Source organism: Schistocerca cancellata, chromosome 3 (genome assembly GCF_023864275.1).
Source record: "Schistocerca cancellata isolate TAMUIC-IGC-003103 chromosome 3, iqSchCanc2.1, whole genome shotgun sequence".
NCBI classification, from domain to species: domain Eukaryota; kingdom Metazoa; phylum Arthropoda; class Insecta; order Orthoptera; family Acrididae; genus Schistocerca; species Schistocerca cancellata.
In genome coordinates, this window is record NC_064628.1 from 293148807 (window position 1) to 293167160 (window position 18354).

At 36.8% G+C, this 18354-nt stretch overlaps 1 protein-coding gene across 2 annotated transcripts in view; it reads right to left on the minus strand.

Annotated features, from left to right (window-relative positions):
- LOC126174990 (oocyte zinc finger protein XlCOF7.1-like) overlaps positions 1 to 18354 on the minus strand; it is a 76430-nt gene that overhangs the window by 19086 nt on the left and 38990 nt on the right. For both annotated transcript variants that reach the window (XM_049921471.1, XM_049921470.1), the window contains 2 exons: positions 7774 to 7979; positions 1262 to 1463 (listed from right to left, as the gene is read on the minus strand). In XM_049921471.1, coding sequence (XP_049777428.1) covers positions 1262 to 1463; positions 7774 to 7979 — 408 coding nt within the window. The remainder of the gene's footprint in view (positions 1 to 1261; positions 1464 to 7773; positions 7980 to 18354) is intronic.

The following is an 18354-nucleotide window of genomic DNA, read 5'->3' on the forward strand; positions in this document are numbered from 1 at the left end:
ACTCTAGCTCTGTAACTGTGGAGCAACATACAAATAATTGCATTGGTTTCAGTATGGGCACAGAATCAAGCTTCAACATCCCTACTTTCATAGACAACTTTTGCCTGCTGTATTCTGCAGCAAGTTAATCAACTGAAATGTTCCTATAATTAGAAGCAGGCATGTGTAGTGGATTTTTATTTTATTTTATTTAGATTAATTTCCACTATAAATAAATAGTATACTGAATTGCTGAAATTTTTACTTGCTTGATCCCGGTTCACACGGGTTGGTGGACACTGTTTCTTTTCAATTATTAATTTCTGGCATTCTTCCAGCATATTTTTGCAGTTGCCTCCACTGTTAATATATAGCTTCTAATTTTGATACATAGTTACTATGATACTATGTCAAAATTCACGATTTTTTCCGATAAATTGTCACTTCCAAAACAGCAAGTGTGACACGGGAGGGAGGGAGGGAGGGAATAAAAAAGAAGATGAAATCCTGAATATTTCTTTGACAGAAAGTACTTTAACTCCATTTATCTCACGTGAATCATGCTCAAGCAAATATATTACAAACTAAAGAGGAAGTCATTGTACTTCCTACAACATATACCTTCCCATCAATATGAACTACTGGGCCGAGTTAACAGTGTTTAGTTAAAGGGTTTGGTTCAGATCGCTCTGAGCTCCTCTATCTGGCTTGGGGTCACTAACCCCACATGAAACTTTACCAGTAAGAACTGTGAAATGAGAATGCTTTCAGTTCACGAAACAGAACTGAAATACACATTCATTATGTTATGAATTCATCATGTAGAAGTAATATTTTGCAAGGTTGGCATTTTTTCAGGATTTTCCTTATCCTACTGAACCCAAATTTCACACAGCTCATTTTTAAGTGAAATGGAATAACACTGGGGGATGGCCCAAGAAAAATGATCGAAAGTTAAAAAAGTTCAGCCCTAGTATAAGTTTTTCTTCTATTTTAAATTTACTGCAATACAAATAAAAAAAATACTGCAAGGATGTTCTGAGCTTAAAATTTAAACCACACTCAGCACAGAAAAAGCTATTTGCACCCCTGAAACACAAAGCTTCAATCAAATATATACACATGTTCTGACAAAGCTTCAATCAAATATATACACATGTTCTACTCAAATGAATATTTCAGATTAAATTCAAGGAGAGAACAAAAGAAAATGGTGATAAAAATTCAGTGTTTTTAATAATAGCAGAAATATATTAATGATTTTATGCAGTAAGTTGTTTACCTGGCATAAGAATTTCCTTTCAAACCGATGAAAACATATTTTGTGCCTAGTTAGATGTATTCTCTTCGTAAATGTTTTCGAGCATTCATCGCATGTGAAAAGGCTTTCGTGCCTCTCATGACGATTTACTTTATGTTTCTGCAAGGATGTTCTGAGCTTAAAATTTAAACCACACTCATCACAGAAAAAGCTATTTGCACCCCTGAAACACAAAGCTTCAATCAAATATATACACATGTTCTGTCTATTCATTACCAGGAATCTTGTGAAATTGCTTTAGATTATGTTTGTACCTCAATTATAGAAACAAACAGTTAAAAATACGAGGGCGATCCACAAAGTACATTACGTTTTGGAATTAAAAATAAATAAAGTATTGGAAATTTATTTTATTATATACGGATGAAAGCCACACTTAAATACTACTTTTCTACATAGTTGCCATTTAAATTAAGGCACTTATCGTAGCGATGGACGGGCTCGGAAATTCCTTCGTCGTAAAATTCGGCCGCCTGCGCCTTCAACCACGTGGTTACCTCTTCTTGAAGCTGTGCGTCGTCATCAAAATGCTGCATAGCCAACCACTTCTTCATTGCTGGGAATAAGTGGAAGTCGCTTGGTGCCAGGTCGGGACTGTACAGCGGATGAGGAAACAACTCCCACTTAAAAGATTCGAGAATTTCACGAGTGGCATTTGCCGTGTGGGCCTGGGCATTGTCGTGAATCAGCAAGATCTTTGAGCCCAACTTTCCCCTGCGCTTGTTTTGTATTGCTCTTCTGAGGTTGTGTAGAGTTTGGCAATACCTTTGAGAGTTTATTGTAGTGCCTCTTTCAGGAAATCCACAAAAATCACACCTTTTCTGTCCCAAAAGACAGTCACCACGTGGTTGAAGGCGCAGGCGGCCGAATTTTACGACTAAGGAATTTCCAAGCTCGTCCATCGCTATGATAAGTGCCTTAATTTAAATGGCAACTATGTAGAAAAGTAGTATTTAAGTGTGGCTTTCATCTGTATATAATAAAAATAATTTCCAATAATTTATTTATTTTCAATTCCAAAACGTAATGTACTTTGTGGATACCCTCGTACTTTGCACGAAAAATGTACAAAAAGTTTCAAAGTTTGCTGATTTGAATAGCACGAAGGATTCTGTTCTACATCTCCTCACACTGACCAGAGTCACTCAGTTTTGTGGCTCCATAGAAGGTAGCAGTAAATGAATGACAGTAGAACAGATTACACTCCATGGCCACTGGCAGTGTTACGAGGATACATCTAAGGAAAAACAACAGCCAATAGCCTTGGTTCAATCCAGCAGTCACATGAAGATTTTAAGTATACGAGGTATATCAACGACGAAATTACAATGACGACAATAATAAAAACATCCAACCACCACTTCAACGTAAGACTGCCGAGTGACAACTTTGAACTTTATTTCATGGCTACAGATAGCTCAGTACAATTATACCATGAGTGCTTACCTTTATTCTTTCCCTTTTTTGTATGCCTCTAATGATTTACCAGTATTTTGTTAATACAAGAAGATACAGTTGGATATATAGGATGCAGATGGTGACTACTGGATCAAGACTCCCTTCGAATGCTTTCTTGGCAAATGACTTTCTATTTTCACATTCTCCTCTATTTATTTATCTCTTCAGGTCCAAGAAAAAGAGAACTATGGTTTTGAAAGCATCAACATTTATTTTTCTTATGGTATCTATCATTCAAAACCTCTCTCACAGTTTATAGTTCACAAAAGATCTCATTATTATTTTTATTATGAATATGACAATGAATAACCAAGGACAGCAAAATAAAACAACAGCCAATCCTTTATAAAGTTAAATTTTTGTATGGTGGATAAAGAATTCTGAACAGGACTGAAATATAGTATCTCTAAAATTACACACACTATCTGTAAATGTAACCAGGGTTATTTATAGCCTTTTTGTTTCTACCAATGGTGTCTTTCATTAATGCAATTTCTTTCAGATACACCTTTAGAGAGAGAAAAAAAGTGAAGCAGGTTAAAATTCACTTTCTTGACAAGATCATTATAAACGGTACAATAGTTCACTTGAACAAGACTGTGTGAGAGAATGTCTTGGCTTCATTGATGAAATCATGTTGGAGTTCACCTGAAGTAATTAAGGAACCCTACAGAAAACCTAAGTCTCAATGGTTGGATGGGGATTTCAACCTCACTTCTAAATATCAGTCCTCTGTCTTAACAGCTGAACAACTTCACCCATTTGACAAATTTTGTCACTTAAGCAAATATGCATCATAGTAAGGAAGATATTTAAGAGGAAGAAGACCAGGGACAGATTGCTACTCACTATACAGCAGAGATGTTGAGTCGCAGACAAGCACAACAAAAAGACCAGAGGGCATTCTGGCTGAAAGCTTACATGTTTAATAGACTTCTTGTTGTGCCTGTCTGCGATTCAACATCTCCACTATATCATGAATAGCACCCTATTCTTTTCATAATATTGACTGTTATGTTCTTTTTCCACAGAATTTAATTTATGGATATATGCAAGCCTCATCTGAGAGGTTTATGAAAGAAGTCACTCATGCCTCTTATTAATCCAGGTTCTCTGATTTAAGAAGACGTAAGTATACATAATCAGTAGAAATCTAACAAGAGCTAAACTTAAAATGTTATAGAAATAATTTCCAATGAACCATTCAACATATTTATATGCATGCTGCAGGATCTAAGCAAAGCCTGTAAAAACTAAGAACTCTAGAAACATTATTTTACATGCTATGCAGTGACAATCACTTATTATGGTAGCCAGAAACCACAAGAAGATCTCTTAGAGTTACTATATCACTGCAGCAGCAGTCAGAAAAAGTGAACTATCAGTGACTTTGTTGTATTCATTCTGTGTTCTTAATGCTAATTATTCATTTCAGTTATGGATTTCAATACTGAGTGATTATTTTGCATTCATAGCATTCATTGTGAGTGGTAGGAAGCAGTCATATCATGTGCTGTACAAGCAAGCAAGAGGAACAGTGTTACATATGTATCAGCACTTGAGAAGACAGTCTTTCATTGGATCTTAGCTGTCATACAATGTGTGTCTTGCCATTGCCAAATGTCAGAGGTAGATGGCAGAAGCTGGTGAGTTTGGCTTAAAGACTGTGAAGAGAATTCCGAATGAGATAATGCAAGCAATAAAACTGCAAAAAAGCGGGTGATCTAGATGGTTTAATGAAAAACATTTTGTGGTGGATTGTATTCAACATGTATGCTAAAGGTGAATATCCATCAGCAGAAACATTACTTTTGCATATGGATAAAGCCAAAAATGTTGAAAGGAGCAAATGGACCACACTGACGATAATTTAAGATATGGGTTTTGGGTATCAGAAAAGAGCGACGGGATGAAACTGTTAACGAAACATAGTGGTACTGCAGGTCTGGGGACTGTGTTTTTGAGAACAATGCACGAGATCAAACAAGATAACATATCTCAAATTCATTACATAGATGAAACATACAATCAATCAAAAGCACAGAAAGGGAAATGTGCTACACAATGAGTAATGGGTATGGTGAACTTAAAGTTGGCAAAAGTAATTGACTTACAGTGCTTCACGTTGGGTCAGCAGAACATGGCTTTATTGTACAGAGTAAGCTGATTGTAATGTGTCAAAGGCTAAGAATTTTGAAGATTACCATTCTGAAATGACATACAGTGTTCTTAAAAATGATTTAAACAACAATTGTTGCCAATTTCCCCGCACACTTCTAACAGAATACCCCATAGTTCATAACAGACCAGAGCAGAATTGCTGGTACTTATCAGTAATCATGAGCCTGCAGACAGAACTTATGAGACAGATGAAATTGCAAAGCAGCCTGGACACAATGTTGTTGGACCACTGTCATTATAGCACAACAGAGCTGGTCTTAGTTCAGGCAAAATCATATATTGTGGAGAAGAACAATATACTCAGAGCTGTACATGTTGAGAAGGTTCACACACATGGCAGTAGACAATAAGCGACAGAAAACATCTCAACATCTGCAGGTATAGCTTGCATAAGGCACATGGGAAAACTACAGGATGAAGAGTACCATGAAAAAACTGTCAGGGATGCGACTATGAAACCTTTTATTAATAAGTCTTTGCGAGTGAGATTTCTTACAATGAACTATGGAAGTATTAATTACTGGTACTTATGATTTTGTTACCATAACTGTATCTACAGCTGCATTATAAAAATAAGGATAAGGGTTCATCTTTCGCTCATAAAATGTATTTTACTATATAAGGCACTTTAGGTCCCATGTAAATATATAAAAATTGTAAGCAGTTCATACAAAAAAGCAGCAGATATTGCAAGCAGTATGTAAAAAAAAAAAAAAAAAAAAAAAAAAAAAAAAAAAAAAAAAAAAAAAAAAAAAAAAAAACACAGTTTTTAATATCACACTAAATCTTCTGTTTCTGATATCCTTAACTTACATATTTTTACAGTTTGAGAATGACTTAAGTATATCTGATTAATGTAGCTGCCAAACACAAGCAATACAAAGAGTCATTTGATCAACAAAACAGATCATTCTAAGTGTAGTCTTCTGTGACCGTTATCACTGTCAATAAAATTCTTCTGGGTGAGTGTGCATTTTCAGTATGTAAAATTCTCCAACACTTCGGTCACTGTTGCAAATGGCCTTCCTCAGGGTGTTGTGCTTTTGCTGAATGAGATACGAAAAGATGTCTGTTTCCACCAATAACATGGAATAAAGCAAACACCAATAAATGATGTATAACACCCCACCTCCTCATCCTCAATACCCTACCATATTAAAAAAACAGCTTCTTTCTCTAGAAAGCAAAAAGTAAGTTTTCTCATTGCGCACTCAGGAATGCCATTTGCAACAGTGGCCAAATCGTTGGAGAATTTTATGTATTAACAATATGGTCACATACCCAGAAGAATCTTTCTGAAAAAACAGATCATTATTGTTCGCAGTACAAAATTTAAACATTGACAGTTTTTAAAGAAAACAGCTACAGCAACAACATCATGATTAATATTAAAAAATGACTCTAAAAATGCTTGTTGGTTGCTGAAAAAATCTTGTAGCTGTTTTTGGAGACTTTTTTCTTTCCACATTCACAATATATTTTGCGCCCAGCCCATTGTCTGGTGACCTGTCAGTAGTTAAAATTTGGGATTCCAAACTCTTCCCCTAATACAGATGCAAGTATACACAATTTCGAGATTCAAAAACGTAAAATCTGTCAAAACAGGCACAAAATGTACATATCATATGCAATTACATAAGCTCAAGAGGCATTTGTATATGCTGTACGTCAAGAAATGCGGGTTGTACATAAGGTGCAACAACCTTCCACTTGCACAGATAGAAACCAAATATACCAGCACCAGAGCAGTAGGTAATGCACGCCATGGCCGATAGTGGGCACCTTTGGCTAGCACAACGCCACATGGCAGAACTATCAGTATCACAACAAAATTTATTAAAAGTTGTACAGCAAGATTACTATCAATTACTAAAGTAAGGCTCAAAAACACAAACCCTGTAAGATATGACAGGAACTTCATGTGTGAAAATTACAGGATATTAAAAAATAAACTCAAAAATGTGGAAAATTTCACCGAACATTTGATGTTATAAATAGTTGCCACAAAGAGCACACGATTTTTACTTCCAGTGGCAACTGAAGAAATTATCAATAAGGCGAAAATACCAATCTCTTGTTCCACAGATCTGCTCATTAAGTAATCAGTCATGCAAGCACCATCTGTGCACAAAAATTTAAAGGTCTTCCAAAATATCCAAATAAACACTTTTATTCTCACACTGAAGAATCTGTACATTGTTTTTGATATCACAAAGCGGATGGTTACACTCATATAAGTGGATTCCTAATGCACTACCACAGCTAAAATAACCATGTTCCCTACACTGAGTTCTGAACTCCTTCCCAGACTGTCCGATGTAAAACTTGCAACAAGCTCCACACTTTATCTTATAGACACCCCCCTCCCCCAAATGCATCCTTATGATACTGGCAGTTCTGCTACAAGGTGCTGTGCTAGCCGAAGGTGCCCTCTATCGGCCATGGTGCGTGTTACCTACGGCTCTGGTGCTGGTAAATTTGGTTTCTGTCTGTGCTAGTGGTAGGTTATTGCACCTGATATACCATACGCATTTCTTGATGTGCAGCATTTACAACTGCCTTTTGAGCTGAAGTAGCTGCATATGGTACGTAGATTTATGTGTGTTCTGATATCTTCAATTTATTAGTATTTTTGTGTGTTTTTGAACCTTGCATTTGTGTATCAATGTATTTGTATTACGGGAAGAGTTTCTCTCTTTTTCTCTCCCCCCCCCCACCCCCCCCCCCCCCTCTTCCTCCCCTTACTGTGCAGAATCCACTACCCACCCACTTTCTTTACTACTCCAAACTCTTATACTAACACTTATCCTCCTCAATTCTACTCAATTACAAACCTGTGTGCCTTGCTTTTATGTTGGTTGAGTTCACGTGGAAAATCATACTTGTTTGGGCAGAGCTCACAGCGATATGGGCCACCAGAACAGCGAGCCAGATGGTACAATGTTCGAGCCAAACTTCTGAATTCTTCTCGGCAAAGGCCACAAAGAAATTTGCGAAGCTGTCTCAGGTGTTCAGCACTTGCTACTGCCTCTCGTCCTAGCTGCACTCGTAAAAGAAAAAGAAAATGTAGAAATTAGTGACAGTGATCAGAGGAACAACAGCTTTCCCTTTACTTCAAAACACATTCTTCAAATTGGAAGAAATATAATTTTTCTGGGAGATCACAATTGCTAAAAATGAAGCATAATGTGACAAAGGAAAACATTCAGAACTAAATCACATGAAGGACAAAAAATAAAACAGGTGATACGAGACAGATGTTCTAATGCTCATTAGAGTCAATGGTAAAGACAATTTTAAATAAACGCAGAACAAGCGATTCAAGTTTCATATCTGGTGTGTAAATTAGCAGTGGTCATGCATAGTCCTTGATCGGTCTGTGGGTATACAAGCCAGTATAGAACTTAAATCCGTTCTGTACGATCACACATTCATTCTCCGTATTACACATACTTAAGATAAATGGAGCAGTATACATATAAGCCAATGATCATACAGGCAAAAACAGACAGTTAGTGCACAACAACAACAGAGAACAGCAACTGAACACAAATTACAGAAAAGCAAGGCATTGACAAGAAACTATTACAACGCAACAAAAAAGCAAATATAGAAAAATAGTCCCTTTTTGCTTTCAAGAAGCAACCAGCACTTTTGCAGGTATAGTTTACATTTTCATACAGGCAATGGACTTGTCAGCCATCAATCCAGTGTAAAGTAGAGCAAGATTGTAACAGGAATAAAGTGGAGATCAGTGGAAACACCAAGGAAAGTTTACAGTAACTTATCACTATAAGGGAGGTAGGTACTGGAATGTATACCTACTGAATGTGATCACAGGAGTATTCAATGCAGCCACACGGACAGGAGAGTAAAAGTCACAAGAAAACTATTAGGATAATTAACTCTGATGTTGTGAATGATATTTCCTAACTTAGACAACAATGTTTGTATTAATGTGTTATTTGTCTGCCTTCTTGTAATGTTGCAAGCAACCAGCACTTTTGCAGGTATAGTTTACTTTACATTACATGAAACCACTAAATGTAGCAATATATATATATATATATATAGTTTAATGTGAATCTGCTTCACAGGATGATGACAGAGCTTTCAAATTTAACAGCCCTTACTCACATCTCACCTCTAATAATTCAAGTATTAGAGCAGCAGAAGCAGCATTCACAGCTGACATTTTGATCGTGCTTACTGTTCTCCATTCCTCTTCATGCAAATGCTTTCATACCCACACATAAATAGCTTCACTTTCTGACAAACCGATTACAGAAGGAAAGTTACTTCAGTTCAGCTCAAATACGTATTAACAGTTCTTGACTCAAGTGATTAAAAACTGTAATAATACAAGCCTATACAGACAATTAATTTTATTATTAATTTTTTAGTGTCTGAAGTACAAGTTCTCGTGGCTTTCTTCAGCTACAAACTGTGACCCATATGTCGATGATAGGCTGCGATTTAAAGAATTAGCGAGCAGTCTGCTACACCACGTGTCCGCATTTATCAACGCAACAATTAGCTCTAAATATATTTGTGTGTGCGTATGTGGTTAAAGGGAGGGAGGAGAAGGAAGAGACAGAGAGAGATAGAGAGAGAGAGAGAGAGAGAGAGAGAAGTATATGGAACAAATCCAACTATTCAGTTTACAATTACATAAAAATGTTACATAAAGACACCTTATACACAATGACATACATCATCCATGTGGTGCCCATTCTCTCTAATTAGCTATCTGCGAGAATTTACTCACAACTTGAGCTAACAGGCATTCAACAATCAAATCCATCTCTCCAACTCCCACCTCCCAAACTCCATTAAACTGTGGAGTTTATTAGTGCTGGTACGCTCTTTCAAATATCCCACATGAAAAAGTTAGAAGTAGACATGTCTTGTGATCCTGGAGGCCATGGCACGTCACCAAAATGAGGAATCAGGTGTAGAGGGAAAATGAACACTCCTCATGTTTATCTGCTGTCACTGCAATTCTGGTGGAAGGGATATGTTCAGCATGTGTACCTAATGTCTGGAGTTCCCTGTCACAGTTTTGCCATACTTCTCAAAAAAAAAAAAGAAGAAGAAGAAGAAGAAGAAGAAGGAGAGAGAGAGAGAGAGAGAGAGAGAGAGAGAGAGAGAGAGATTCCACCAACAGCTGCTAGGGCAAACCATATGGTCACACATGGCGAGTGAAGAGATCTTTCATGAACTACACAACTGCTCATAAACACTTGCATTTGGGTCAGCTGCACAGATGACTTGCATACACAAATTGAAGTCTTCTTCTTGTTGGAAGTCCCAATCATTCATCTGCTGGACTATCAGCATTTTTTAGATGGAAATTTATATCCAAAAATAATATTTTTCTCACAGGCTCAAGGCACATCTACAGACAGTGCAAATATTGCTATGCAGATCATCTCAGGCTCCTGATGACTCACAATACCAATGTGAGGTGTCCCCACTTTTTTTAATCAGAACTTAGCAGTTTCTTTTTAAGAATGTGTTCTGTTGTTCTGAAAGCTGTAACCCATCATAGGACTGTACTGCAATTTCAGCTGTGCAATTAAAACAGCAGTGAAATATGTGCCTTGTTGCAACAACAGACTTGGCATTTAGACCAAAAGTTTCATAAGCAAAAACAGTACTCCACAGTATCATTACTACTGAAATAATGAACAGTTCTACAGTGAATGATGTATGCATTGTGTCCCTCCCACCGTTGCCACTAGCCAATAAAAATGCCTGTTTCCTATAGATCACCTTTCAACAGTCCAATGATTGTCTGGGGGAATTTAATGGAGGCTTTCACAGCCAGTATTTGTATTATTGGTAAATTTTGTTTTATAGGCATTATGCTGTGTTCCAAGGCATGTTTATGTTGAAATTTATTTCTAAAATTCAACTGTAATAGGTATAGATGAACCACCTTAAAGCGACGCGTGAATATTTATGCCACATGGGGACTGGTACCTAGATTTCCTGCTTACTGTGACTAGTTGCCTTACTACATAGGTTATCTAAGCATGCTCCAGACTGACCCAAACGTCCACATGTTACACACCTATCTATTTCTTCTCACATATTATTAATTCATTTAATAAGTGGGAAATCTGGGTTTGATAAATATTGCATAAATTTCAATATTTGAAAAGGTAATTCATCATCAAATATAAAAATGCATATTTCTGTGGCTATTGTTTTGTCTCCTACTCCCTACTCCTGGAGACAACATCAGAGGTTATAAATAATCATACTTAAACAAGCTGAGCAGGCCAAACTGTTTATAGAGTTCTGCATAAGAATGAAACAGTTGTACTTGCTAAAGAAGGAAACTACACAATTTTCATGTTCTAGAATATCAATGGGAGACATTGTTCCCAATATTGAAACCAGAATCTGTGTTTTAGCTGGACTAGCAGCAAAGAAAATACGCATGGAATCAGCTGAGATATTGCTTAGAAGCAAACCACTTCACAGGCGCTTAAAAAAAGATGAGAAGACAGTTCCCCGAGATGTAAATTCTGATAAAGACATTCTAATTCTTATAGAAGGTAAGGGAAATGCTATAGAGTTAATGGGGAAAGAAGAATACCACAATAAATTTCGAAACATGTTAGAACACTGTAGATACAGAAATCTTAAGGGAGATCCTGCAACCTCTGTTCTTAATGTAACAAACAAGGCAATGAAGGTCTCTTTGATTTCTCCCTATGAAAGAAGTGTGTCACAAAATCAGAAACATGTGTCACCAATACTGTATGGTTTACCAAAAATGGACAATCCTGACATTCCATTAAAGCCTATCATTAGCACTACTGATTGTACAACACATGGGATTGTCCACTATTTAGGCACTCTAGCCATTTGTAGGAAATACTGAACTTACATTAAATGTAAACTGAGTGTGGAGGGGGAGGAAAGGAAAGGAAACCGGGAGAGGAAGGAAATCAGGATATCAGCTGCATCCAGACATTATGTGTAATCAGTGACGTGGAGCAAAAATTTACGTAATATGATTGACAGCTGCAGATTTCATGTGGTGTCTGTTCTTTCAGATACGTCTGAATGAACAGACACCACCCCTTCATATACCATATTAAACATTTTAGCCAGTTTATCAAAAAATTAAAATTCAGGTTGAGTCCAAGACATAGTATGGCCAGTTTTGATGTTGTATGACAGTTTGCTATGGTCTCTGTTAATGAGGTGATGTCACATTTGGAAGGAATTTCCATAATGGACATAGCACATTCCTTTAAATGTTTTCTCACAATATCTTATTTTCAATGGGACAGAAAATTCTGTGAGCAAACTGATGTTGTGGCTTTGGCGAACCCATTCAGTGCAGTAGTAGCAAATTTCTACATGGAAAAACTTGATGACAGAGCCCTTCAGATCAAATTTCATTTCTAGATGGATGTGTACTTCCACAACCTAAAGGAACTTTAGGACACAAAGTTTACAGATAGCCCACTCACATGGATAAATACCTTCACAAAAATTCCAATCACCATTCCACGCATGAAAAGGGAATGATCAAAACACTGGTGCACTTGGCAAAAAGAATCTGTGAATTGCTGCACTTGGTCGAAGAGCTTGATCATTTAACAACTTCTTTCAGAAACAACAGGTTCCCTGATGAAGAGAAGAACAGGACACTACTTTCTGAAACATTTGGAGCTTCTAGTGACAAAAAAATCAATGAAAGGGAAAGTTTTCTTCCCATTTGCAAAACCAGTCACAGTTCACGTTAGCTGAATACTAAGAAGACATGGTATTGGCACAGTGTTTAAACCAACAAGAAAAGTGCACAAATATTTGAACACTGCAAAGAGCCTGCTAGCAACAACAGAAGTACACAAAATCCCTTGCACAATCGGTCAAACATACATAGAAACTGCAAAAGCATTAAAATTTAAGGAAGATGACAGTAATTGTCATCTGGGAAACACCGATAAATCAGCAGTAGCAGATCAAGCAGTAGGACCACGGAACCACCAAATAATTTTCTCAAGATCCAATTATCATTAACCTAGGAATTACAGAGAGGCCACAGAAATTTAAAGACACAAAAACAACTTTTACAGAAAAGAAGTAGCATTGAAAATAGACAATTTGTGGACCTTAGAGCTAAATACAGCTAACAACGTCAACTCTTCCCCAATAAAAGTTCTATAACATTTAGGCATGACTGCTATCTTAGGCAACAATCTGATGACGTCGGGGCACGACCTGACTCTCTCTCTCTCTCTCTCTCTCTCTCTCTCTCTCTCTCTCTCTCTCTCTCTGTGTGTGTGTGTGTGTGTGTGTGTGTGTGTGTGTGTGTGTGTGTGCGCGCGCGCGCGCGCGCGCGCGCGCGTGTAGACACAGAAATACACCTTGGACCACAAAACAATACCTGAGTATGTATGGAAAATTTTAACCAATTTAGGAGAAACAGTTAACCCTTTGTCTTACGATTTAAGTTCCGTTAGCATGAGCCGTTAAGTGGGTGCAAGGTACGGATGCGCCTTACAATTCCCCGCGCTTACACATGCTAAGGCTGTGGTGCACTAAGCCTGTTGGCGTCCGAGTGTCGTGCACACACCCTCGGGATTTTTAAGTACGTGTGTGAGATACCAGTAACGTGACATTTCTACAGGTATCATAAATAATGACGATTAGTTGCCAATTGGAAATGAAACATTCATTGTCTCAAATGCAACGATATATTAACAAACGTTTTATTTCCCTTTATAAGCAAACATACATTGATGAAATACATCTTAATAATAATATTCACACCAATGCAATGATCTAAGACTGTATAATATTTTGTTCAAAACATTCTGGGAACTGTTACGTTAGTATGTTGGCAAACATATTTTCAAATGCACCGTCTTCACAATGACATGTACACGAATTTAATAGTCTTCGATTGTATGATATCGTCCAAAACAATCTGGCACATGTAATGCAACCCTGCACTTTTTGCATTCCCGCGTTGTTTATGCTTTCTGCACACTATACAAGCTCTCGCAGGATTGACTTTTGATGGTGTTTGATCAATACGTTCGGGAAAATGTGCCCAAAGTTGCGCGTGCAGTCTTAGTGGTATATCGCCGGATGCTAATCGTCTCTTCCGATTATATTCCGGTACAGGTGTAGTTTTCAACAATGATTCTGCAATGTGAATCCTATATTCTGCGTAGCTCTGTTATCTGCCACAATGTATTTTGTAATACAAAATGTACTTGTTAAATAGAGCAACAGCAAATAGGTAAAAGAATATCTTGTGGTATCCTTTCATACATTTTCTCATCAAAGGGACGCATGCGAGCATCCGATCTTGGCGATCAATTCCAATCATGCCTCTATTGTATTCGACGTCACATTTCGGTTTCCACGACGCATTGCAAAGAGGTTTGTCTGTGGCAATCATTTCTGCTGTTGAATGTTTGTGGAAAGCGTGTAAATGTCTTGTTTATCTTTCCATTTTAGTGCCAATATTCCATTACAACTCCTCACTGTATATTCTCCCTTCATTAATTTCACCTTCAGGAAGTCTGTGGGCATATTTTTTCTGTTTGAGCACACCGTTCCAATCACATTAGTTTTATTGGTGAGGAGAGTTTCGAAAAGTTTTGGTGAAGAAAACCAGTTATCAAATATAGAGTATGCTCTTTGTGTAATACCGACTGTGATAGTTCTAGAACTATACTTTCAGAGGCACTACCACTAGCATCACATTTGTCACTAACCGTGTATATCTTAAAATCATAGCAGTATGCTGAACTTGACTCACACAATTTATAAATTTTAATACCAAACCTCACTCTTTTGATGGGTTAAATTGTTTGTCGGATAAGCACCCCTTAAATTTCATTAATGATTCATCAATGGCAATATTCTCTTGCATTGTGTACACTTCCTTAAATTTTTGATTGAACATATCTATGACTGGCCTTAGTTTGTACAGCTTATCTGTGCTGCTGGCTAAACTGTTATTTGCTAGATGCAGAAATCTACTTATGTGCAGAAATCTCCTGAATGGCATCGTCTTCCTAAATATTGGCGTTACTATAACGGCCCTCCTAGACCAATACATCTGAATCGATGGTTTCCTTACTTCAGCCATGATTATACATGGCGCAATGTATATTTTTATTTCATTACAGCTGATAGGAGACCACTTTTGGTCTATTTTTCGCCTCTTCTGTTCATTGTTGAGTACTTCTTGTGCATATCTATTCGTCTCAGTTACAATGTTTTCCCAAAATGTACTATTAAATATTACATATAAAACGTCTAATTCTCTTATACTTGTACTCACGGTTTTATTTGGGAATATCCGTATATGTCCAGATTGTTGGTTCATTGTCTTCCTTTTGCCACATCCACCACTCTGATTGTTGCTGGTAGGTTTGCTCTTCTTCGTCAGTATCACCTTCAATCACCAGCCGCTTACACCATTTTCGTACAGGAGGTAAAACGTCACTACCACTGTCACTGCCGCTGTCAAAATATCCTGCAAAATCATTGCTGGCTATGCCACCAGATGTCCCCCTTTCCTCATGAACATGTTTTTTACACGTTGGGAACATTGTAAAAGTATTTTTGTAATGTCAGCAGGTCCTAATGCGGCGAAGAACACTTCGTGTATGCTGCGTGTACTCTATCAGTTCCGCAACGTATCAGAGACGTTCTGTTTACATTTGGCGCAGCTGACCGATGACGTCTCTCACACAACATGCGCTTGTTCGACACGGTAAATGTAGCACATCTCTGATATGTCTATGTGATGTTTGGCCAGGTCGGCACGCTACATCTCTCACATGACATTGTAAGTTAAGGGGTTAAAAATGAAAATACAAACATCAAACCAGAGGAGTAAATATATGGAAAATCACGTAAAACATTCACAGCACAAAGATGTTCTTGAGTGGTGTAATTAATTTAACAAATAATACTGTATAGTCAATTAAAACATGAAGTTGCAGCAAGAAAACAAAAAAGACTATATCACTGCTGTGCTTTACAAGTTTCTGTACCACAATTATGTTTTTAGGTCATAATGAGGAACAGCTTTCATTATTTTCTTAATTTAACCCCATCTTAACTAAATGATCCCAATGATTATTTACTTGCAGCAAGGTTATTTTCTCCCTAGCTAGAATCAGAAATTTACTATATACCTATCATGAAAGCTTATAGTACACGAATTCTTGCTATTCATGTATTACAAAATAGTAACTGAAAATGTGGAAATTGGCAGGAGATGATGTACAGATTTTTACACAATTTTGTGATAGACAACACTGCCATTTCTGATAAATTAAATGCACTTAAATCATAAGCACTTATAACCACAAAAATATATACAGGGACAACAAAACATGAGGAATAACCAGTACTCCTAAAGCAAGTTAGTAGCACTGCGGCACAGTACTAGCAGTCAGACTGCACAGTGTAGACTGGCACATATGATGAGAAAAGTCTGGGGAGGCAGACATGGCCAACAGTCGTCAACCAATCCACGAGTGTCCGTTGCTACTGACTGTATTGAAGACTGCTCGAGAGTAAGCCATGTATTAGCAGAGCCCAATATAGTACCACTTTCAATACATTTCATAAAATGGCTTGGTGTTTCAGTTCTCACAGGTACACCTGCTACGTCTTCTGTGCCGGCCCATGCCATGCTGTTTGCTGCCACCACACAACAGCACAACTCTGTTGCTGCTGGTGTACTGATTGTACGTCATGTCTATATTAACATATTTATGTCATTAAACAAAATATTGAACTAGACTTTTTCTGACAGCTCTTTCAAGTGGGCACAGAACAATCACTTTATAAAAAACATTTTGTTTGTGATGAGAGAGAAGTCAATGTCCTCCACTGATAATGGCGTTGGATGGAAGCTGGTTTAACTCTTATTTGTTTGGGCTGATTCAATCTACAAATTGTCTTAATTCTTGCTCAGCTATAGATATCAGTAAGATTGACAACATCAGTTCCACAGCTCTACAACATGGATTGGTAATTATATACTTTACTGCTGGCTGATGTGGAACTAATGTTATTGATGTAGAAAGTCATCAGAAATCATTCACTAGTACTGTATTATCATGGACAACGATTTTTTTCTTTCAGCTAATAAAGTGAACTGAATCAGTTTGTCCTAGCCTCAGGGTCTTTCGACAAATCTGCTTTGCTTGTTACCTCAACTGCAGTATAAAAATAATCTTGAACATTAATTTCACAAATTCATTTCAGAACTTTTATTACAATTTTTCTAATCAAAGACGACACTAGAGAATTGAAAGCTTGAAGAAATTAATATGTGTTACAAAGAATAATGAAAAGAAAATAACATAGTAAAAATGAATCAAAACCAAACTGGGTACAGAACTCAAGTCAGTGGCGCTAGTTAACATTATAAATTTCTTCATCACTGTTTTTCATGTGTGTGTTCAATGAAGCTGAGTTTTATAGATCATTAGAAAACTAACCTTGTGTTGACTTGTAATTTATATCACCAAGCACTGAATCGCTTGCAGTTTTCTTAGATATTCTTGGGCTTGTACCTTGTTATTAATCATTAGCTTCATTTCAAGGAAACACTAAGAAATAACATGATTCTGTGAAATAACTATTGTGATACAGATTATGAGGTTGTGGAAATGTATTACATGTATTTTTTAATCTGTTTCATAAAACACTTTTCTTATACGTGAATTTTTCATATTTTCACAATAAGTTTGTGGATTACATGATTTCCATTGACACTTGTTTGTTGAATCACAATTCTTTCAACAGAGAAAAAAAAGGTAGATCCCAATGTTAAAATGTAGGGTCACCTGTTATAAATCTGTAAACATGTAAAATGTCCAGTTTCTACAGACTAGTCAGTAAGAACAAGCCTGATTGTGACTGTGTTAAATTAAGAAACACTATTGGTATTGAGTATTAATGAAGAAGGCGTCCAGGAGAAATAACTAAATAACTTCTTAGGAAAAACAGAAGAATCTACTCCCATTCACCATTACAGTAAAATGACCCATTTCATCTGTTTAAGGATCCTTGTCATTCATAACTACAATTTCATGATTTAATAAATAAATACACTTCTTTAGTTCACACATAAACAGTAAGTGTGCTAATTGAAAATATAAAGGCTCTTAGTCGAAAGTATTTGAAGGCGATAACGTGAAAGTGATCCCTTCGAATCCGATGTCAAAAGATGATAATAATAAGAACTCAAATGTAAACGAACAAATACCAATTCTCAAACTATTCCTCTCTAATGGCTCTGTCAACAGAACTATTGTATATTATTTAATAAATCTAACAGCTGGATGTTGCCTTAAACAATAGTTGATTAGTTACATTCATAATGCCTTACTATGATGTGGCACATG